General features: G+C 45.7%; 1 protein-coding gene across 8 annotated transcripts in view; it reads right to left on the reverse strand.

The window, feature by feature from the left end:
* Positions 1-24,086, reverse strand: part of MACF1 (microtubule actin crosslinking factor 1) — a 257,008-nt gene that overhangs the window by 130,342 nt on the left and 102,580 nt on the right. For all 8 annotated transcript variants that reach the window (XM_089478295.1, XM_089478296.1, XM_089478294.1 and 5 more), the window contains 24 exons: positions 21,007-21,173; positions 20,114-20,226; positions 19,324-19,430; positions 18,763-18,882; positions 18,217-18,312; positions 17,542-17,669; positions 16,629-16,722; positions 16,325-16,479; positions 15,633-15,939; positions 15,370-15,498; positions 14,307-14,384; positions 13,405-13,566; positions 12,329-12,433; positions 11,740-11,835; positions 10,782-10,907; positions 6,474-6,626; positions 5,962-6,116; positions 5,460-5,586; positions 4,817-5,000; positions 3,843-4,012; positions 3,165-3,343; positions 2,185-2,323; positions 1,360-1,553; positions 710-872 (listed from right to left, as the gene is read on the reverse strand). In XM_089478295.1, the coding sequence (XP_089334421.1) occupies positions 710-872; positions 1,360-1,553; positions 2,185-2,323; positions 3,165-3,343; positions 3,843-4,012; positions 4,817-5,000; positions 5,460-5,586; positions 5,962-6,116; positions 6,474-6,626; positions 10,782-10,907; positions 11,740-11,835; positions 12,329-12,433; positions 13,405-13,566; positions 14,307-14,384; positions 15,370-15,498; positions 15,633-15,939; positions 16,325-16,479; positions 16,629-16,722; positions 17,542-17,669; positions 18,217-18,312; positions 18,763-18,882; positions 19,324-19,430; positions 20,114-20,226; positions 21,007-21,173 (3,447 nt within the window). The remainder of the gene's footprint in view (positions 1-709; positions 873-1,359; positions 1,554-2,184; positions 2,324-3,164; positions 3,344-3,842; positions 4,013-4,816; positions 5,001-5,459; positions 5,587-5,961; positions 6,117-6,473; positions 6,627-10,781; positions 10,908-11,739; positions 11,836-12,328; positions 12,434-13,404; positions 13,567-14,306; positions 14,385-15,369; positions 15,499-15,632; positions 15,940-16,324; positions 16,480-16,628; positions 16,723-17,541; positions 17,670-18,216; positions 18,313-18,762; positions 18,883-19,323; positions 19,431-20,113; positions 20,227-21,006; positions 21,174-24,086) is intronic.

Here is a 24,086-nt window from a genome sequence, read left to right on the forward strand (position 1 = left end):
ATTCATGGCTACAAACTGTGGTTCTCTTGAGTGGTCAATCATAAACTCACACAAAATGCAGTTTTCCTAGCCATTCCTTGGCACGATTTCTTCAGAGGAGGCTTTCAATGGCCTTCTTTCAAGCTTGAGGGAGTCTCTCACCCAATGTGTTCCCACGGCTGTGTAAGGATTCGAACGCTGGTCTCCCAGAGTCCTAGTCCAAATCTCAAATCACTTTACCATGCTGGCTCCTAAGATTTGTTCAGAGGAGGTTTCCCATTGCCATCCTCTCAGACTGACTTGCCCAAGATCACCCTATGGGTTTCCATGGCTGAGCAAGGATTCGAACCTTGGTCTTCCAGAGTCCTAGTCCAACCCTCAAACCACTACGTATGCTTTGCAGGCTCTCTTGTTATGTGCCTTCAAGTCAACACTGACTTCCAGCATCCCTATCCTAGGGTTTTCTTGGCAAGATTTCTTCAGACTACATTGACTCCCTCTGAAGCTGAGAGAGTGGAGGTTGCACGCAAGGTCCCTCCGGCCAAGTGGGAATTTGAATTCTGGATTTCTTGAGTGCAATACTCCATCCGCTATGCCACAAGACATTGCCAATAATTATGTAGACTGCAAATTCTGGAGAGGATTCCATTTCCAGGAATCCTAAACTGGAGAGAGTGATTCCCGTATATCTCCAAACCCTTCGGTTTCTTTGGAGCACCGGACGCCTTACCATCTGTTGGCTGAGCTGCTCCGAAAGGATGCGGCTGTCTTCCGCCTGCCCCAGCTTCATCCGCTCCTGCTGCGCCGTGGTTTCCTCGATCCACTGGATCAGGGCCCCGTGGCAGTTCCGGTAATCACTCAGAACATCCTCAATGCCCTCCAGATCTGAATGGCTGTCAAGAGATTTAAAAATAGGGGGGGGGGGGGCATGAAAGATGGTGGGGACCATGGGAGAATGCATATAAACTTCTAAATGTCAAATGCTTTATTACGGTGTGCCCTTCGTATACATGGGGGATCTGTTCCGTACTCCCTCGCATAAAGGAAAAAATGCAGGACCTCAAATCCCATTGTTTTCTATGATGGTGTGCTCCTGCACATGCACCATGAGTGCGAGCGCCATTAAAAGTGCCAGGGCTCACCTGTGTTCTTTTAATGGTGTGAACTGCTCTGAGTCCCAGTTCTGGGAAAAGAGCAGGATGCAAATAAATATGATATGATATGTGCAAAATTGCAGGTGGAGTTTGCACCAAAAAAACCAAACGGATTTAAAAATAAAAATTAACTAGAACTCTCACTCAGAAGGGAGAAACCTCATGAAACTATGCATTGTAGCGGATGAAAATGAAACCTTTCCCAGTGACTAGAAGAGGCACTCACCGAGTCTCAATTTGGAGGCTGACCCTTTGCCATCGGTCCCATAGTTGGGCCCCTTTCTCTTGGTATCGCTCCAGGTCAACGCTGCGCTCCTGTTTCAGGCGGTAGAGCTGGTCTGCCACCACTTTGGCTCTTGCCAAGTCATCTTCCAATGCTGTGAAGACGGTCTTCTTCTCTTTCACTTCGCCAATCCACTGCTGTAATGTTACAAGACAGAGAGCGTGAGACCCACTGGGTTGAAAAACAGGCTAACTACCCAATGCCACTCATTGGGAAGTCCAGCCTCCAGCTAGCATTTATAAATCTAATTGATTTAGGTACTTGGTCCAGCCTTCATTCGATGACTTCAGGGTGGATTACAGTCAGTAAAGTATCGTATATACTTCTGTATAAGTCGAGGGCAGGTTTTGGGACCAAAATCATGGATTTTAATATGACCCATGGATAAGTTGAGGGTCAAACTCAGGAGCATGTAACAAAGGATCTAAATGAAGAAAAAAAACCAAACACCACTTCTCTCCCTATTTCTCCTTCTCTGGACCTCCTCCAAGGTTCACAGTTTCGGCATGCAAAATGTGGACCCTAACAAAATAACCAGTACATATACATGGTACATGGACACACAGCAAGGATCCTGTTGAGAACCATACGGATGCGTACATTCCCTGATAGAAGCAGTTAGGTATTTTTTGTCAAATGTAAAAGAGATGTATTTATTTACGTTTGTAGTGCTATCGTGGGTGCAGATATGCATCCAGGTGTGCATTTGGCCATGCATTTGGTTGTGCAACAATGCAATACAAGCATTAGATGACGATGGCTACCTACCTGCAAAGTGGTCCGGTGAGAGCGAATGGTGGCCAGGTCAGTCGGCACGGCTTCCTCTTGGCTGAGCTTCACCTCATAGCCCTTGACCAAGGACTCGGCTCCTTGAGTATTTCGAATAATGACGTCCACCGTCTTTAACCTATCGAATCCCAAAAGAAAGGCAAGGAGGAGGGACATCATTTCCTGAAATGCTGACATTTTGATTGCAAAGTTCAGGTGTGGCAAGTCTGAAGAAGGTCTGGAGACCACAAATGCTGACAAAAATGCAAAAATACAAAGGAAAAAACCCACAAAACCAGAAATGGTTGGAAATTCATTTCTTGTTTTGAAAAAGTCGGTATTTTTAACTGCTAAATGAGGACAGATAGGACACTTGCAATATAATGAAAGGGCAAATCACTCATCCTGGAGGATTTCAGCAGCGGCAATTAACCTATAGTTTTCCTCCCAGGAAAAGGGAAACCAGTTTTGTGAATATTGGGGGCTGTAAAAAACAGCTTGGCAGTGTCATATGTGGCTCCAGGGCCACACTTTGCCCATCCCAGTATAAATGGATATTGATGGGCAAGAGTGAGCGAAGAGAAATAGTCGGATTCCTTTTTCACCAGAGTGAACATCCCAGCTCTGTCGAGAGATGAACTGCCATCTATTTCATTTGAACTCCACACACATTTCAGGAATCTGCAGCTGCTGAGTTATTCACAGTGATCATAAAGAAGCAAATGATATATTTGAACATTGGCATTGAAAAGCTGCAGAAATTTTCCTTGCAGTTTTTGCAAAATACCTACTGAATTCTCTGTAACTGAACAAACCCATCCTTGCAAAACCCATCAAGATGCTAATGCCCTCCTCCCAGCAACCCATCCCTGACTCAGGAAAACCACTTGCAGAAAAACCTGTCCACTGGTCTGACTGGGCACAAGTCAGCTTCCTAATCAAGTGTTTAGGGATGAGAGTGAAGAACAGTGAGCACTCACTTGTCCAGGTAGATGGAAGAAAGCCCATAGATGTGGTCCATCTTTTCCACCAGCAGGTTCAGCTCAGATCTGAGGTGTGGGGTGCTGGATCCGGTCGGAGACTTGTGCAGGAAAATGTTGCATCTCTCAGAAAGCTGCTCCATGTCTGCCTTCAGATTTTGCAAATCTTCCTTCAACCGCTGCAGAGAGAATTGGTGTTAGCCAGCAAAAGCAGAGATATAGACCTTCCATGGCATATCTCTACACAGCAGTGATCCCACACCTTAGGACCTAATGACCTCCTTCAGGTTTCTTCACTGCCAGCTATATCACTAATTCACACATTTACAATGTTTTAATATTGTCTGCTATTGCAAAATACTGTATCATGTATGATGGATGGGAAGGAAGAGATTTTTCTTCCAGTGGTGGTACCCAAAATCTGCAATAGATTCTTATGAAGGGTATGCCATTGATCTCAGCTTTTAGAAAGGTGAAAACCATCCTATGTCCAAAGAATCCTTTCCTCCAGTTTACTCCTGTTGAATAGGATTTTTAAAATGCTGTCTTAAAGATCTGGTCCTGAATCTAATTGCAAGTCCCATCTAGAGAAGATCTACTGGGGAAAAATGGGCACCTCTGGACACAGGGCAAATTCTCATAGGATGACTGTCACCCTCACCATCTGGAAACACCAACCTCCTGCTCAGCGATCCGGAAGGTATTTTCCTGCAAGGCATCCCCATCTGTTCTGGTGCTGCTCGGTGTACGGATGGTGCCCACCAGCCGCTGCTCACATTCGTCCAGGTGAAGGCGGATGTTTTTCAGTTCGGAGAGGTACGTCCGAGAAGCTGTCTCGTCTTTGTCCTCTGCTCCAAACAAGCATTAACAAAAGCAATAAAACTGAAATTGTCCATGAAGGATCTCAAAGCGCTAAGAAGGTGAGTCAAAGAAGATGAACGTGCTTTGGAAACAATCTGCCCTTTACTGCTTTGGGATCAAAATACAATAAAGACAGCTGTGGCACCTTAAAGACTTCAAGTCCTCAGAGGTGGGTTTGCTAGTTCCTTCCTCTGAAATAGAGCCTAAAGTACATGAGATTCCTTGGTGGTTTCCCATCGAAGTACTAACCAGGGCTAACCCTGCTTAGCTTCAAAGATCGGGTGGGATCTGGTGCTTTAGGGTATTTAGGCTCATGAATATCTCCAGGTTGACATGAGAGACGCCAGCCACCACTGCTTTAAGGTACCACTAGAGTCTTGACCTGGCTTTGTGGCAATGGACCAGAGGTGATTGGTGCCTCTGTTACTTCGGACTGATGGATCCATGTAAGGGAGCCACTGAAGGTCCAATACCTATTGGATTGCTCCTGTAAGACTGCAAAATGTGGTGTGGCTTCACCACCCTTTGGTAAAAAAGAGGTAGCCGCTTGAATAGATATCCTTCCAAAGAGCAAAACTAACAATACCGCAAGAAAATGCAAGCCTGTGACTATGGCCCAGCCAATGGAGGAAGGGGCAGATTGTTTAAGCCAGGGCACAGAATTCAAGCTTGAGGCCATGCCGGGAGCAGCCAGCTCTTATCTCCTTTGGTCCTGCTCTTCTCTGATCCTGCTAACACCCTCCTTCCCTTGAGGCTTGTTCCCTGCAGGAACCCCATCTCAGTAAGCGTACCGTTTTCCATGGACTGCATCAGCTGTTGGAAATGCTCCTTGCTTGCATCTACCTCCTCTTCCAGGCGCAGCCGATCGGCCACAGAGAAGAGCTCTGAATCCTGGCTATCCTCCAAGAAGTCCTCATAGTGCACCTGCAGGTTCCTCATGGACTGGTGGCATTCCCCGGGGGGCAAAGCCCTCAGCTGTGGGACCCAAAACCCAAAACAAAGATAGATCAGATTCATCACACCGATGGTGCCGTATTACTTTGTGGGTCTAATTTTACTAGAAGACGACATCCCATCTATGAGAGGATGGGAACTGAAGCATTCAGGATATTTAGGTCCAAAGTTCCTTCAAGCTGCCTGCCAATTTATGGAGAATGCATGAATTTTATGGGGTTTTCTTAGGCAAAAAATATTCAGAAGTGGTTTTGCCAGTTCCTTCCTCTGAAACAGAGCCTCCAGCACCTGACCTTTGTTGGCATTCTCCCACTCAAGTACTACCCAGGGCTGACCCTACTTAGCTTCCAAAATCACATGGGATCTGGTGCTTTTAGGGTATAGATAGATAGATCTAATTGGTATGGGTAAGCTCTTGCCTTTTCCTCACTGGCATGCGTGTCACCCCAGAGAACCTCTGGGTGTTTTTTTCAGCATTACCTTCTCCACATTCCAGCCTTGGACCATGGAGATGTCTTTCCTCAAGTAGTTCCAGGAGACAAGGCTCTTCATGTTGACATGGAGCTGGTGCCAGAGGGACATCACTTTCTGGTACAGCTGCTCCACTCTATAAACAGGAAGAAAGAGAGGAAGAATAAAGCCTTTGAAAGAGCTGTCCAGGGTGCTTCCATCCACTTCACACACAAAAATTAGATCTAGCGTCTTGGAGAGCTCCATTACAATTTGCACCATAGGTTTCGCCTCACCACTGTAATGAATTTTTCAGCATGAGATTTGACACATTGGCATCCCACAATGAGCAGATGTTTTGTACACCTGGAAGCTCTGGGGAAAAGTGACAATGGGCTGTATCCATCCCTGTCCCAAGGAAATGCATCTGTCTCAGGGTTCTGCACATTTGTGCATCAAGTTTCCACAGTCCAAAGACAGCAAACAGTCCAACAAAAAAAACCACGTAACCTACTGGTCAGGATGGCTTTACCTGCTGGCCACGTCAATGGCCTCCTTGTTGGGAGGAGGCACCAGGAAGCAAACGGACGGGACCATGGCTTCGTTCCCGGTGGGGCTAATGACCTTCCACTTGGTCCGCTGAGAATTGTCTTCTAGGACGCACTCGTCATTCTTGCAGATGGTGATCTGAGTGAGCAAACCAAAGTGACACTCTTTCAGTGGTCCAGAAAGTGGTCAAATGGCCACATGTCCTGCCCATTCCTCTAAAATGATCCAAACCATCATGGAATCTAAGTGTGGACAACTGTGGCCCTCCAGATGTTTTCTGGCATAAAGTTCCCACAACCAATACTGAGGCATTGTGGGAAGTAGCTGTCAAAAAACATCTGGAGGGCCACAGTTGCCCATCCTGATGTACAATAAGCATCTCATACACCCCAATCCAGACTCTAAGACATTCTCCAATTAAACAAACAAATAACTTATGGAATAATACAATAAATCTGTGTGGGATTTTATTACCACCACCAACACCCCACACACCTCAATCTGGCGATAGTCGCAAATGGCCTTCACAGAGATGGTGTTCTTCAAAATGTGGTCAGGGTTCCGCGGCTTCAGCTGGACAATGCTCTTGGAGCGGCCCACCAGACTGGCCACAGAACTCTTGGACTGGATCAACTGCTCCTTTTCATCCTGTCCAAAAGCAAAGACAAAGGTTGGTTGGGAAAGGAAGGGGGGCAGACCAAAGGGACCCAAAAATGGATATAAATTCTTTACCCACTACCTCCCTCCTAAAATGAATATTTTGTCAGGAACAAGTGTGTGTATGTGAGAAAGAGATGATGCATGTGCACCTAATGTGCAGACTCATTTGCAACTTCTTTCAATGTGAAAAGGGAGACAAGGAGATCAAAAAAATCAATTCATCTTTAATATTATGCCAGATATTCAATGATATTCAATGGCTACAAATCAGTATGGCTCAGCAGAGCTGGCTATTCACCAACTTTACACTTATTGTTAAACTACTGCAGCCATTCCTATGGCCATTCAGAGGCTGTCAGAGAGTGGATTGGAGAAGCATCTAGCTGTGTCTCTGTAAACAGACATGAAATGATCCCATCATCCACTGAGATCTGCTGGAGTACCCTGCAAGGTCTCAGTAGAAGATGCAACCATTTCATGTCTGGCTTCTCTGATCTTCTCTGATCAAAATGGGGAAAGGAAGCCGCAGCAGGTTTACAGTAAGTCTGGAGGGCTGCTTTGGTTGCTGCGGAGGAGGAAATGTTCAACCTCCACAGTAACAAAACCAAAAAATGACATATGCAGATGTAAGGTGGACTTAACACCTGTGTATGCCACTAGCAGAATTCGCAGTCACGATCTCTTAACCCCTCCCTGGTCCCACTCCCCACAAAAACAAAGGTGCATTACTACCAGGCCCAAAATTCAGGTTTATCTCTGCAAAGCTGGAACAGTGAAACCAGACCCCAAGCCCATTTTGTTCCATGAAATGAAATTCTTTCAAAAAAATGCTGGGTTGATTTTTCTTTGTAAAATAAGGAAATGAAAGAACTTTGTGGAAAATAACTTTTTTGGGGGATGATGCATTTACTTAAGTGGCTGAGAACCTACTAAAGAAACAGTACTATATTCAAGTGTAGTCTTAAAAAGAAAGAAAGAATAGGAGAAGAAGAGAAAGAAAAAAATTAAAGAAAGAACAAGACAGAGAGAGAGAGAGAAAGAAAGAAAGAAAGAAAGAAAGAAAGAAAGAAAGGCTTAAAATCAAGCTACCTTTGCCTGTCCCAGGGGAGCATGATTGGAAGAAATACAACTTTAACTCATTCATTATGATCAAGGCAGCATCTACGCACACAGAAGCTTGAGCTTTCATTTCTATCTGCAGAAACGCTACACGGCAAAAGTGGCTCACACAAGCACTCAAGGTCTGCAGCAAGCACAACTCCAGGTCTTGCCAGGTTTAAATTTTGCAATATAGAGACAGGGGACATCTTGTACTGAGGCCTCTTTCTTTGGTCCTAGGCACATGTCCCTTTTTGTGGTTACAAAACTATAATGGGATTGAGCAGGGATTACTTTGCATTGGTCCCTCTTTTAAGTCCTCACCACTGGCTCCTGTTCAAGCACTGCAGGGATGTGACTATTCTCTCTGGCCCTTTCTTTTTAAACATCCCACTCTCCTGCCTATGACTCTCATTTAATTTAAGACAGCTCAGCAAGCAGCAGCTGCTCCCAATGACTTCCCTGCAGGGATAATTTCCAGCCCCACATCCTACAAAACTCTAAACTCAGCAGCAAATTACTGACCTCCTAAAAGTACCATTGGCTAACAGAGTCAGTTACCGAAAGTCAAATGGTACGCACTTTCCCTGGTTGTGAAACAGTGCAACTGACTTCTTTGCTGTCCTCCATCACAAGACCTTCTGAACAAAGCAGTCACTCCCTTTGCATTCAATCAAACCATCCTTCCTCTTGACCTAAGGTCCTCTTGGCCTAAGGTCCTTTCAACAGGACCCACTACAACTGTAAAACCTTCAACTCAGCTTCCCTGTTCACACTCCATCACTAACAGTTCTTCACAGACATCATTACCAAACCTTTGGCTTTTCTCCCTACCCCGCATTAGCTGCTTTAGGTTGAACATCAACTCAGACCTCAATCCAATTGCCAGTCTCAACTTAAGAACTGCTGTTGTGGATGTGTGCTTTCAAGCCATCTTCGATTTATGGCTGCTCTATCGCAGCCTGCCTACGGAGGAATAGCAAGGAGGATATCAGTCTAGCAGGGCTCAAATCACTCAAACTACAGGGTTGGGCATTGCACAGGCAGCGTTTTGGCTGGAATATTAGGAATGCATTACAGTAGCATAGCCATGCTGGCACAGGTGCTGTTGGCAGGAAGGAAAAGCTAAGGGATGTAGTAACTTTTAAGAAAGTTGGGCACTAAGGAACTAAGGATTTTATCTGCCTTCCTGCACCACTGTCGCACAATCCTAGGAGGAAAATGCAACCACAGGCATAGGACATGAACAGGATTCTGGCCATCCACCAGCTCCTTTGGCAATGCCTCTTCCTCTGTTGCAAAATGGCAGCCAAAGCAGATCCAAGGGTGCACTCAATTGGAAAATCCAAGTGGCAGAGGGAGTGGAACGGTGCTCCAGCATTGCCCCGTTGCTGTTGCACAGCATGGGAAGAAGGAGCCACACTTCAGCATTTGGAGGCGCAAGGCAATTACACCAGGGAAGCTCCATGAGCCACCAGCATCAAGTCAGATTTTGGACCATGAAAGCTGTTGGTGCATAAAAGTTGCTTGTCTTCAAGAAACCACAAAATGCAGTTGGGTTTGCTGCAATGGCTAAATAAGGCTGCCTCGCCCCCCCCCCCCCTTGGAAATTTCTCCACTGAACATGGATATTTTAGGTCCTATGGCTCCAAGGCCTCATCTCACCCCGAGCTTGAATGCATCCCACAGCGTTGCCTGGTGACAAAAGCACATGCACACTACACACTACTACAAGTTAGGGGAGACAATGCTGTTTAGGTAGGTCTATAGGCTGACTCAGACTGAGGAGGAAGGGGTGCAAGCTCACATTGCACATGCTTTGCAGGTTCAGTCCCCAGGCTAGAAATCTCAGGCAAGAGATGTCAGTGGTATTGGGGAATCTGCTCCAGGATAAAGTCTGAACTGTAAAAGTACTATCCAAGGGGCTGGATCTATTGCAGTAGAGAGTTGGATATTGCCTTTACAGTTTGTGCTATGGAACGGATTCATTCACCCCACTGACACAATGGCCACCAGCCATTTGCTGCCTTCCTTGCCTAAGGCTGCTGCCACACTGCAGAATTAATGCAGTTTGATGCTCCTTTAACTGCCATGGTTCAATGTTATGGAAGCCTGAGTTTTGTTGTTTGTTTTAGCACCAGAGCTCCGTGGAAGCAAAGGCTAAATATCTGACTAAAATTACAAATCCCAGAATTCCATAGTGGTGGCAAACTGAATTGATTCTGCAATGCAGATGCAGCCTAAGACCCTGGAGAAACGCCGCCAGTTGTGGCACATAGCACTGGGCTACATGGACCAATGGGCTGAGTCAGTGTGAGACATTGCCATGAGTTGAGAGCAGTGGTAGCAACCAGGATGAGCAAGATGACAAGAAACTGCATGCTGGGATGACAGGAAGGTGTGGAACTGAAGCACAAGGAGAGTTTGACAGGGAAGGCGTTGGAAGGATCAAAAAAGGAGAAGCCACGGAGATTGCAACTGGCCTTGTTTGCTGGTAAACTGTGGAGCTGCTGGTAAAATGCCAGGAAGACCCTGATACAGTCAACTGCAAACAAACTTGGGGAGTTTTGTTCAGGGAAAACAAAAATACTACGAATAGGATGCGGTCACAATTTCAGAGAAGGTGAAGAGCAAATCCTAAAGGATCTGGTGCCACGTAAACCCCAGCATCCTTCTTGACCAGAACAGTTAGGTGCAAGGAGGTGGAGCAGTGAATTAGATGTACAGTGGGCCCTCTCCTTACCCGTGGGATCCGTTCCGGATCCCCCCTGCTCAAGGGAAAATCCACCTATGCTTGAGCCCCATAGGAAATAATAGGGTGCATGCATGTGGCGGGGCGCCATTGTTTTTCTCCCCAAGCGGCTTCCGTGTCAGCTGGAAGCCGTGTAAAATGCGTCCGCGCATGGTGCGGGTGCACTGTATTTGGTTTAGCTTTTGGCGACCCTGCCCTACACCCCATCAGCCCCAGCTGCCTTGGCCTGGACCCTTCCCAGGGCACTTTCCTGCAAGAAGGTGACCCTGAGACTTGTCCAAGGAAGCACCTACCATGGAGTCCTGGAGGAGGTCTTCCAGGCGGGTCAGGCTGGTGTTCCGGTCACAGCAATACTTTCTTTTGATGGTGTCCTGGAGATTCCTCAGGTACGACTCTGAATCGCGGGCGTCACTGAAGAACTGCAAAAGCACAACGTTCATACACATATGTTGTTATTCAAAGGTATGGCCCTGTTAATCAGTACATAGAGAGATCTTGCAGCACCTTTGGGACTAAATGAAAGGAAAAAACTGGCAGCGTGAGGTCCAATTTTAACAGTGGTCATTAGTGCACAAAGACATAGGAAACTGGTCTTTGTGCAGGACCTGCAACTTCATTTCCATACACAAAGGATTTTTAATTTGTATTGACATCCTCACATACCAATGGCATTTATATATATATGCCTGCATCTGGTTTCTACTCCACCAAATGCATCTGAGGAAGTAGACTGAAGTCTAGGAAAGCTCATGCTGCCAATTTCTCTCTTTCAATTAGTCTCAAAGATGCTACAAGATCTCTCTACATACACACACTGTTATTGCTGTTGTGCGCCTTCAACTCTTTTTTGAGTTATGGTGACCCTAAGGTGAACCTATCATATGGATCAATGAATGAGTAATGCTTGCATGTTGCTTCCTTAATACCATAACAAGCAAAAATCAATTTTTCTGCAAATGCTATAATAAATAATGGCCTGTTACAGACAGCCAAAATAAAGCTGCTTCGAGTCACAGTGGAGGTATGGTGTTTCAATGATGCATGCGTCCTAAGAGTCCAGAAGTCGCACCAAAGCCAAGCTCCAGACTGGACCGTGGCTTTGGTGCGACTTCTGGACTCTTAGGACGCATGCATCATTGAAAACCATACCTCCACTGTGACTCGAAGCAGCTTTATTTTGGCTGTCTGTAACAGGCCAATGGGAGCAAATTAATACTGAGAAACAGATTTCTAAGCTCAGGCCCTTCATACCTGGAAATAGGCCGTGTTCTCCTTCACATGCTGGTCCACACACAGACACAATTGCCGGATCCATTGCCATTGCGTTTGCACAGCCGCGCTGTAGGCCTGTGAGAAACACAATGAGAAAATGCACATTGCTAACTGTGGCCACATGCCTGGGGCTTGTAGCTACGAAGCAAAGGAAAGGGCAACCTGGCTATCAGCAACAGTTCATAAACAACTCTCTTGACTTGCCACCTCTGGCAAGCAAATGGCGACTACAGGAAAAACTCCGGATGCAAAGTTTTGCAAACAGGAAGAAGATGGGTTGGTTACATCCCATCCCTATCAACATAATGTACCTCCTATATTTGATTCAGAAACAACCACCCCATGCTCCCCCCCCCCTTTTGGACCCTCCTGTGACCCCAATGGTCCCTGACTGGCTGCAGGGGCATTTTGGGAGAGCCTTCCTTGTGGCCCATTGGGAGCACCATATAATAATGCTCTGCCAACCTGGTTACATGGTGCTCCAAATAATGGCCCCAAGGGAGCTCTCCTGCTGCACCTGGATCATGTCCAGAAGGCCCAGCGCATGTCCTGCCAAGCCATACTTTACCTCCACAGTTTGCTTGGCTGGGTGGTTCTCCAGGGACAACAACTCGGCTGTGTCTTGGAGGGAGCGGAAAACATCCTGTTTCTCTTCCAGCTCCATCGTGAGCTCCTGCGCAACAAAGACATAGCAAAGGTCTAGTTATGCCTCTGATACCAATACCAGTCAAGAGCCAACCTCTTTCCATCTGAATCCGTGGAAGTTAATCCGTGGTTCCTATTTCACTGTGGTATGCGTGCATGCGAATCCACTTCTGATTCTAGCCCAAACTTTAAAGGAGACGAACCATATCTGAAAAATAGATTCAGGACGAGGGACAGCTCTGCTGAAATTCAGGTTAAATCCCATATGGGAGTAGCCTATTCCTCCGGACATGGCCACCAGCTGCTACTTTGGAAGGGGGCATGCAAAGTTGCCATGAATCTCCCTTCCTCCTTCTGGAAGCCCAATTGGTGCCAACATTAGAATCAGGTCAGTGCCAAGTTAAAACACGGCTTTCTATTAAAGCCTCTGGGCCAAACTGATCTTACTCAGGCTGCTACAGTGGACCATTGGTATCTGCTGGAGTTTGGTACTAGGATCTCCTGTGCATTACAAAATCGATGGATGCTCGAGTCCCATTATATACAATGGCATAGTAAAATTGAGTCCCTTACAAAAAATCACAAAAATCTAGGTTTGCTTTTTGGAATTTGTTGTTGAATCATTGCAAGCTGTGGATGGTTGACTCCATGGATACAGAATGTGGATACGGAGGGCCAACTGTAAGGAGAAACCTCCGCACTGAAATCTCCCGACTTTTTCTGAGTAAACATCTGAGAAATGTTCTCTGCTGAAAGATCCTCCATCATTTTGGTTCCCAACTTTATTCCCAGACACACTAGAAATGCAAAATCCTCAATCCTATTGCTAGTCTCTGACTAAAGGACACCCAATGAATCAGTAGCATTTACCTACATGTTGACTCACCATTCACCCATCGGTTCAATTAATCTCTACTCTTAACTGAGACTAACCAAAAGGATATCAACCCAAGGCCAACAATGCAAATCCTCGCCCATTTCTAAGTCGCTCCCACCCACCGTGAAATAATTCCTCTTGGCAGCCATGTTGGGGTTGTTGTCGCTCCAGTCATACGCCAGTTCCTCCTCTTCCTTTTCATTTAGCCAAATCAATTCAGCAGTCGCTCGAGACACAAATTCATACAGGCTCTGGAGATGGCGAAGGCGGAAACTGGACGTTTCCTGAGAAAAGACAAGATATTTTGCCATATTTTCACCAGCAATGCCCAGAGGAGGACAACTTTTGAAGCCACAACACTCCTTGTCTATATGCTAATTTATTAATAAATAAATATCCCATATTTTCCCTAATATGGGATCCCAAAGTGGTTCACAATATATATTAAGATGCACACAGAGTCATGAGGCACCACAGATGCTCTCCTTAGTGTTGTTTCCCATTTGTCAAATGCAAGTTGATCTTCAGATTGCCTTTTCCGTACACTTTGCAGCTGCATTTTATAGCATTCAATGGTACCCCAGTGGCTTCCATGCATCCATTCCAGGTTTTTGCCAGCTTTGAAGTTGGCTGAATTTATTTAGCAACAGGGTTCACCACTCCTTTAAAGCCAGGATTAAAACCTGGAATGGACTCACTGGCCCACTGGCATGGGAGTGCTTTTAGTATTGTAATAAAAATGTATGCCCTGAGGTTGGGAAAACAAGCGTGTCATTTAATGGCCAGATGATTTTACAGTTTTAGCTACATATGAACATTTATTTTACAGATGCTTGCATCAAGAAAATGTATTTTTTGAATCATGGTCCGTTTAACCTCAATATAAGAAGTCTGAGAGGTGACATGATTGACATCTTTAAATATTTGAAGGGATGTCACATAAAAGATAGAGATTTTGGGAATTCGTATAGGATTCCCCGAGATTCCTTTGACCACAGAAAGAAACTCCACAAAGTTCACTCACCAAAAGTTTACAGTACTGGACCTCCAGCTTTCCCAGTGTCTCTGCGTAACTCGTGCGGAAATTTTGAGACATCTTACCCTAGGAAAAAATGGGATATAAAACAGAAGTTCTAAATGTAGTTGGAAAATGCAGGTATCTGGAAACAAGTGCCCTTTAAAGGTCCTCTTTCCCTGGCCTTCCACTTCCTCAAATCATCCATAAACAGGGCAGGAAAAGGTATATAGTGCCTCTGCCACCAGGTAGACGGGTTTTAGAGTCCTTGTTGATATCTGTATAATCCACTTCATATACTCAGGTTCTCAGGGGACATTTCCTTCAACCATCCAAGACTAGACTGGTAACTGCCACCCGTTTACCACCAATAAAGCATTCCTTATAGTAGTAACATGTGTCCATGTTTAGCACTCAAAGAGGTTTTTGGGAAGACATGGAACTATAGTGAGTTCCAGTACAGGTAAGACAGGCAAACCCATGGATTCCAGCTGTCCCATCTCATCCCATGCAATTCATTTTGACCCTCTTTGGGAGCCCTTTCCACACTTTTGGAACCAAAATACCAAAGCAAATACTGGTTGAGACCCACGTCTTCAAAATCCAAAATACTTCAAAATCATTCACACGAGTGGCTGAGATACCCTTTGCTTTTTGAAGGCTCGCTGTACGCAAGCTTGGTTTCATGCCCAAAACTACTCAAAATATTGTGTATAAAATTACCTTCCGGCTATTGTATACATAAGTTGTATGCAAGTGAATTTTACGTTTAGACTTCGGTCCCATCTTCAAGATATCTCATTATGTATATGCAAATATTCCAAAAAATATTTTACCCATAGGGTTAGGGTTACCTTACCCTCCAGTAACCTCCTTCCAAAGGAAACCAAGCCCAGGCAATTCCTACACTCCTAGAAGTCCTCAGTTACTGGAGAACTGGAACACTAATAACAATACTTTGCCCTCCCCTTTGCATCCATCCCCAGTATCTCTGCAATCCTTCCCAAACTGTGTTATGCTGCTTGCCCTTTGCACTGTTGCCTTCTGAACTGTAGAGACTTTCTCTGCCTACCTCATACATCTGGGCCTCTTTTACACTGGAGCCCAGGTTTTCTACGCTGCTGTGGATGTGGCGCTGGACCTCCAGCTGGGATTCAACGCTTGGCAAGTCGCTCCCCCATTCGGCCCGCTCCAGCTTCATCTGAAAAGACCCAAAATGTGCAAAGCATGTTTTTTCCAAGTTATTACATCACCACATACATGCAACACAAACACCATCGACACGAGCACCCTTTTCCACTCGATTTCCATTTTGCATTCTGTCATGTGACGCACCTGCATCTCTTCCACCCATGAGAGCAGCTCGTACACGAACCGGAGGTTGCCCTCGTCTTCGGAGGACGAAATGGCCACCAACTCGGCACGCGTCATGGGCTTCCGGAACCAGGAGGTTGAGGCAGCGGTGGTGGCAGCGGTGGCGGTGTGCGTCCCCTTCATCAAGGGGTCGGCCTTAAGGTGCCGGGTGCTCAAGGAGGAAGGCTGGACCAAGTCCAAAGCAGATGGGGAGGAAAAGTGCCCCTTCCGGTAGAGGTTGGTGCATTCAAGTCTCAGAGTAACCAGTTCATCTTGGAGGCGCATGATCCTGGGGGAAAAATCAGGAGAGATGGGAAGAAACATGAAACATAATCAGGAGAGACTGGAATAAAAATGAAACACAGGCACCTCCCTCTTTGCATCATTAACACAACTTAGCAAAGCACTCAAGTCCCCACTCCACTCCAAGAAACTATAAGCCAGTGGTTCTAAATCTTCCTTATGCCACGACCCTTTAATACAGTTCCTCATGTTGTGGTGACCCCCACCCATAAAATTGCGGTGTCTTGGTTCCTAAGCCCATCGGAAATAAGTGTTTTCCAATGGTCTTAGGCGACCCATGTGAAAGGGTCGTTCGACTCCCAAAGGGGTCCAAACTTACAGGTTGAGAACTGCTGCCATATGCTCATTTGCAGACAAAACCACCCACTTACTTGAAGACTAGCTCCTCCAGCTGGTAGTAATTCTCATCCCGGAGTATCTGAACATCCACTTGGAGTTGGCGGATGAGCCCTTCACACTCCTGGAGGTACATGACCACGTCCGACTCGTACTGCACCGTTTGACCTGACTCCAGGTGTGCTTCATCCTGGCAAGAGGGGCATTTAAAGAGTGGTTAAAGCACTACTACTGGTTTGTGTGAACACATCCCCAGTAGGAAATAAGCCAGCCTAACTAGAACTATCTGGTCAAAGAAGCCAAACCTATGAGTGGGAAGAGAAAAAGTGGCCAACTCACCGCCTGCAGTGTATTCCTTGCCAGGGTGAGTTTCTCCTCACAGCTCAAAGTCCCATTCTGAATTTTGTTTGCTATCTGCAGGAGTAGCTCCAACCTGTGGAACCAACATTGGAGGGATGAAACCCCAGCAAAAACAAGGTTGTCAATTGTTGTTATTTATTTACAGTGATACCTAAGGGTAAAAAGGGATGCATGTATTTCTGTCCTGCCCCAATGCAGTCATAGATAAAAGACTGGCTGGGGAGAATAGCAGCTGCGGCTCTCATGTTAATGGAGATAGACAACCTGTTCTGGGTTTTAGTTATCCCCTGTCAGAAACCTCCTTTACATTTCTGACTAAAGCCCAGAGCAGACGCAACATCCCATTTGACAAAAAAAGCCACTGCTTGCCACTAGAGTCTAACTGGGAGCAATGACTGGATTTGGGCCTATATGTTTAATTTTTTATCATCATCATCATCATCATCACCATCATCATCATCATCATCATCATTTCTTACCCACCTCGCTCCATGGATCGAGGCAGGAAACAACAACAAGTTTTAACAATGCACAACATCAATTAAAACCCATTAATTTTTTAAAAAAGCAATGATTTAAAAGGACAAATTTCAAAGTGGACACCTTTACCTTTACCTCTTTAAGACATACCCAATTTAAAACAGTCCCCATTTCAAGTTCAGCATTTAAATTCACAATTTTAAAAATGGTCTGGATAAGCCTGCCAGAAGAGACTGGTCTTCAATACTGTTTTAAATTCAGACAGCGTGTTCAGCCGCCGAATCTCTTCCCAACACCACTTAATTTTCGCCAGCAAAGTCCTTTGCGAGAATTGCCCTCGTAGGACAAAATGATGGGATAAAAAGAGTCACTGTGGGCAAGACAGTGCTTTTGCTTCCATCTTGCTACGCACCTTTCCACGGCCGGCCGCAGCAGCTTCTCCCGCTCCAGCATTTCGATGATGAGTTTGCCCCACTCCTCCTCCACATCATTGGGATGGTAGCCCTGGGGCAGCTTCAGGCGGCCAAATTCAATCCAGACCTTGAAGACACAAAAGGACAGAGCAGCCCTTTAGCCCTGAGACAGAATGGAAAGTGTGTGCAAAGACCGTCTCTGGTCCAAAACACACTGCTTCAGCTTCAGCACTGGAAAAAGCAGCTGCCTCTTCACTGCAGAATTAATGTAGTTTGACACTGCTTTAACAGCTATGGGATCAGTAGTTCTGTGAGATACTTAGCCTTCTCTGCTACAGAGGTTTGGGGCTACAAGTAACTATAAATCCCAGGATTGCACAGGATGGAGCCATGGCAGGTAAGGCCATATCAAAGCGCATTAATTCTGCGGTGAGACTTCCTTCCTCACTTGCTCCACCAAAACTGCCAGCAGAGTTTCGTACAAAATGCCAAATTCTCCAGTGCATTTGACAGCGTATGCATTTTAACCATTTAAAAGTCATACTTTGATGGTTTAAAACCTAGTCAAAGCTGAATATCCAAGCCCCCTTGGTTTGGTTTTATTTTAAAGCAAAACCACAGCTGTTCTTATGGATATTGATTTATTCGCCTGTCTGCTCAAGAGTCGTTCTCACCTCCAGCAGCTTATACAGCTCCTCGATGCTCCTTTTTTCCTGCTGCTTGGCTGGGATCTCTGTTTCTTTGAAGTGGATGTATTGGTTATAAAGTGCCTGCAAGAACAGAGAGTCAAGGAGAGAGTTGACAGCAGAGGGGAAAACGCATCAAACAGCTATTAACCACAAAGCGGAGGGAAAAGGCATCCCATCATCCACAAGGAACCCCTAAAGGAGGAGGAAGCCACTTCAGATGTTGCAACTAAGGGCTCAAAAGAAAGCTAACTTGGGGTTGCTCCCAACCAAATATATGTTGTTGTTGTGGGGCTTCAAGTCATTTCTGACTTATACGGTGACTCAATCAAGGGGTTTTCCTGGCAAGGTTTATTTAGAAGGGGTTTGCCTTTATCTTCCTCTGAGGATGAGGGAGTGTCCATGGTCACCCACAGCTGAGTAGAGATTCGAACCCTGTTCTCAAGAGTGGTATCCCAACTCTCAAACCACTACGCCACACCAATATATGAAACTCAAAACCAAAGAGGACTCAAGCTTGGATGCTGCATTTACCTTAAGCTCTACAGGGTTCTGGGGAAAGGATTTGTCGGACATCATTATCGTGTGCTGCTTGATCCAGGAGATGAGGGTTTCCACGTGGTTCTGGTACTCCAGCCATCTTGTCTCCACTTCCTACAGAAAGCAGGAGGGATGGAAGTACAATGGATGACCAAGAATCAAATGCCCCAATTCAACCACAGGGAAGAGGTCAAGTGGAGAGGACTGACTGCCCAAAATGGAGAGCGTGCCATTTCCGTTTAGTCTTCTAAAATACTAGGAAAATGGCTCCCAAAGAGCAATTTGGGTTCTGATGCAATACAGGTCTAGTGCAAACAGGTGCAAACTTGTCAAAAGGGGCAGGGAAAGTGAAGGGAGATCCAGGACGTTGAAACTTCAGGCTAAAATTCAAAAACAGTGCAGGTCAGGCCCGCGGCATCGAAGGTGTCATTTGGCCTGGGGAACTGGCCCAGCAGCCCCAAAACCAGTTCCTCGATTCAAAAGCTGGCCCCCGGCCTCCCAAGGTTGCCCAGCGCATTGTTCCAGAGTGAAGGGGAAGGAAGCTGTAAGACTTACGGTGGCACTGATCCCTTCTCCTCCTTCTGGGACTTTGGGGAAGGCATCGTAAATTGAAGACACATACGTAATCACAGACTTTTCGTCTGGAGAGGGGACATCGACATCTGGGGAAAAGAGAACAGGAGAAAGTGGTCAAACAGACAGAGCAAAAAAACCCAGAGAGGATGGGAGTCCAAAAGCCAGTTTCAGTTTTGATGCTTGTCAACAACATATATTTCTTTTCTGCAACATGGCCATGCAATATGGCCATGATTCAGTGGTCCATGACTGAGAGCAAGGACAGACATATACTAGATTCACAAAGTACAAACCAAGCATCTCAGAGAAAAGTTGTTGCTATTGTTGTTGTTGTGTGCCTTCAAGTCTTTTCTTACTTATGGCAACTTGAAGGCAAACCTATCATAAAGTTTTGTTGGCAAAATTTGTCCAGAGGAGGTTTACCATTGCCTTCCTCTAAGTCTGAGTGAGTGGGACTTGCAAGGAATTATTATTTGCAAGCAATTCCTTATATGCAGTTTGTATCCAAAAATTTCAAAGTGATGTACATCAATAGAATGTAAAATATACATAGAACACTACTGTGACAGTAAAATGCATTAGCAGTCAGCATAATTAATACACGTTGGTGGCATAAGCATTGCCCTAGTTTATGTAACCTTCATTCCAGTAATAGCCACCAGGTTCCACATCAGTAGGATGCTGAATCCACCTTAGACAGCTCCTTCCACATTCGGACTAAAAGCCAGAATGGATGAAGCTGCCAGATACCAATGGATCTAGCAATCACCTTCTGCATCCAGCAACCTGGTGACCCCGAGGCGCTCAGCAATTTCGAAGGCCTGTTCCAGATTGTCCCGGCTGCTCTGAATCTGAACTCTCTCCATATCCACCAGATCTGGCCTGTGGGAGACAGAGAAGAAGAAGACAGTTCTGCATTTACTGCTAGAAAAAAATTATATTGGAGAAAAAAGAAGCACAACAAAGGCAACCCCCCCCTCCAACCTCAAAGCATTCAGCCTCAGAAACAGGGAACTCAAGGATAAGGAAGAGCATCTATGAGCATGTTCAATGTGCTCCAATCTTGTGAAATGAAATAGCTGGAATTGAATTAGGGACATAAGTCTGCAGGGCCAAAAACATACCATTGCACAACAGATGCATTCTGCTGGTAGTAGTGGAAGAGGAAATGCACCAACAGCATGTTCACCTGTCCCATCTCTTTGCAAGTTGGGCGTTGTGCATTGTGATCATGATTCCTATACTTTGCACTGTGGTTATGCATTGAATTGTGCATCCTATACTTTGCATTGTAGTTGTGCATTGTGTATTGTGCAATGGCACTCAGTCACTGACACATACTGGGAAATGTTGCTATTCTTCTTGCGTGGTGCTGCGATGGCATATATCTGTGTGAGCGTATTTACACTACACTTCAGGGATGTTGGACCGAGGCCCATCGTTTTTTGTTTCTTTAAGCATCCTCAGAATCAAATTCCAAAAAATTAAAATGCAAAGTCCCAAGGTTTAGGATTCAAGCTGCACAGTGTCAAGTTTTTGAAACAGACAAAAATATCACATTTCAACTCAAAGCTTTACAACATTTCAAAGGATATTTTATTAAGTGTTATTATTTATTAGGTTATTAGGGACAGCAGGGAGGAGCACACACACACCACACACCTGTATCTGTGGATAATAGCATTGAACATCTTTCCATCACTCCAACAGGATGAGAAGTTGGTGCACTTCACTCCCACGTAACCCGCCGTCACTTTCTGTGACCATAGCAGGAGCTTCTCTTTGGCGGACATGTCCCCAGACTCTCCGCTGATGTAGATATCGGAGATCTAGAAATAAAAAACACAGCCATGAAGCATTTGGAAGAGAAATGCATCGAATGGAAGCACATGATTAGCTCTTTGGGACAAGGATGTACCCTCAAGCGCTGGAGGCAGCCCAGCCATTTGTCAAGGCACAGCAGTTCCCTTGGGTTAGGCACTTAAAATAAACTTGGTACAGTCAAAGATCCATGTCACTAGTGATCTGTTCTGGGCCTCAGACCTAACTTTAAAGGAGCTATGCAAGGTGCTGAACCCATAGATAGATTTGGCAGACTGAACAGTGCCTCTAAAACCTAGACTAAAGCCTGGAGTGGACTCTCCCTCCTGCCACACTGACATGGAAACCATTCACTGATGCTGCAAAAATCAACTCAAGACCAGAACCAGGAACCACAACAGATTTCTTTTCCTACTGCTATACACTTATACACAGAGCCTTATACAGATGCTCCCTCTGAGCAACAACAGTTTACTAATTGCAAAAGATCTCCACCTTCAAGGTAAGATGAAGTCACAGCAAACAGTCCTCCTGTCCAAAAGATAATGGCGGAAAGGAGCCAAACAGATTGGGAGAACTTCTCCTCCTATCCTAAATCCTGCCCCAAACAGATCAGATGGGGGAGAATGGAGCAGAGAGAAAGGTCTGTGCCTTGACCCACATCCTACCCCCAAAGAGGAGGGCATGCCAAGAAGAGTCCCCCCTTTATTTCCAGAGAAGGAGTCCTGGGACACCTCGATGTCACCTCCTATGACGGTGTCACGCAGTGCGGTCCGCACTCCCCACTCACCCTTAGAGATGCCACTGCAGCTAGGGGCCTGCAAAAGCCAAGCCAGTTACACTATTGAGAATCTGGCCCTGCAAATGAGCCTCACTAGGCTATGGTACTAGAATCAGAATTCATAAAAGACAGAGCAATCCAGACAAAGATTGGACTGAAAAGACTATTAAATAAGACAGCACAAAATGCCCAACAGGATCCCCCTCTTCTTGTAGGGTTCCCGCAACTTCATGGTACATGCTCCTTTCTCCTGGTTACAGGGAGAAGGGAAGAATCCCAGGGCGAGAGCTCTGCTCCCAAAAGGAATGAACTTTGTGCCATCAATCCCTATTGCTGGAGTCTGCTTTGGGGAAGCTGCTGTAGATGCTCCAGAGGTCTCTCTTTTTTAATCTCTCTCCTTTGTCTTGCCTTTAAGCCTCTGTGTTGTTGTTTTTATTTGAATGCCAGGCTCTCAGCTGCTATGCTTGATGTTTCATGCATGGCATCACTAGGGCACACCCACCTATGGCTTTATGGGGTTGTGTGAGGTTGTCTCTAGATCAGGTTGGATCCACCTGACAACAGTGCCTTAATCCTTATTTCTGCACAGGTTAATGATGGAGCAGCCGGGCATGTGTACCTTGGCATGGCACATGCGCAGCGCCTGCTGCAGAATCGGCACGCACCACTCCCTGGTGCATAACTCTCTCTGCCCAAAGGGCTTCGTCTGAAGCAGCCAAGATTTTTGGCTGGCTCTGCCGCTGCTAGTAGGCTCAACTTCTTCCCTGCTATCTCTTGTTTTAAACGCTTGCCATTTTTATGATGTGCTAATGACTCTGCTTTTTTATCTCCAAAGCTGAGCTTGTGGAGTCTTGCACGGGCAGCAAAGTGGGCACAAGTGATGGATGCATTTATAAGGCAGGGCGCTTACTGACAGATGTTTTAATTAAATATACCTTGTTTAAAACAAAAAGGCGGTGGCAACTTCATAAAACACTCCGGGGTTGGAGGAGGCATTCCCCACTGTTGCAGCAAACAACAACAGACCTTTGTGTCTTTAAGGCAGAGATGAACAAATCGAAGCTGCCAAAGGATTCTTTGGTGGCGCTCAACTCCCTAGACCATCCCTTTTCTGGTTAAAAAGTGGGAACTGCATTTCCCCAAAGCATCCAGAAGTAGCAACTGACTTTTTAGGATAGACTGCAACCTCCCTGCCCTGTTTAACATTAAAAAATACAACCCTTTCCCCTTCCATCCATGCGTGTTTTTGCTGTTTGGGGGCAGTCTATGCAGTCCCCCTGGGAAGATGCCATGGGCAGAAAACTGTCCCCCTGTTCCTGTTACATTCACTCCTACTTTAAAATACTTTGCAAAACCAGTATGTTTCATAAAACACTTGCAACAAACAGAAACAGCAGGAGCAGGACAGGAGTGATATCATGGCTGTGAAAAGTATCTAGCAGAAGATTCCTCAGGGCCACTGTCTGGTTAGGTGACGGAGACAGAGAGATCAAGACTGAGATTCAGACAACATCTGTCCAGCTGTGCATGAGTGACCGCTAGTCAGGTCACCCCTCCCTGCATCCAGGATGGATGCTGACAGCTTAATATCCCATCCATTTTTGCTCCCACCCCCAGATTCACTCAAGCAGCAAGCAAAATACTGCACATTCCCATGCCATTCAGCATCCTAGGGGTATCCATGCTGCAGAGTTCATCACAATTTGGCACTATTTTAACTGTCTTGGCTCCCTCCTATGGAATTCTGGGATTTGTAGTGTAGGGTGGGATGCTCTGAATTTATTTATTTATTTACATTATTCTGATCCTGCCTGTGCAGCCCATGTCTTCTCTTCACTAGAGGGGGGCAACTCTTGCCCTCTCTGCATGATGTTGGACTATAAACTATCCAATGCTGTCTGAACTGGTGAGGCGCCCATGGAAATTGTGCACCAAACATCTCCAAAGGACCAGAGTTGCCCACACATGCTTTATATATGGTTTCACTCCATGCATCTGAGGCAGTAAACCGAGGGTGCAAAAGTTTGCACTACAGCTTCTTTTGCACAGTTAGCCTCAAGAGTGCTGCAAGATCCCTTTCCATACTGATATTCCAGACTTAACACAGCAATGTGTCTAAATTCTACAAGTCAATGTGGAA

The sequence above is a fragment of the Sceloporus occidentalis genome, unplaced genomic scaffold (assembly GCF_023333645.1).
Source record: "Sceloporus occidentalis isolate IW3139 unplaced genomic scaffold, rSceOcc1.0.p SCAF_13, whole genome shotgun sequence".
NCBI classification, from domain to species: Eukaryota; Metazoa; Chordata; class Lepidosauria; order Squamata; family Phrynosomatidae; genus Sceloporus; species Sceloporus occidentalis.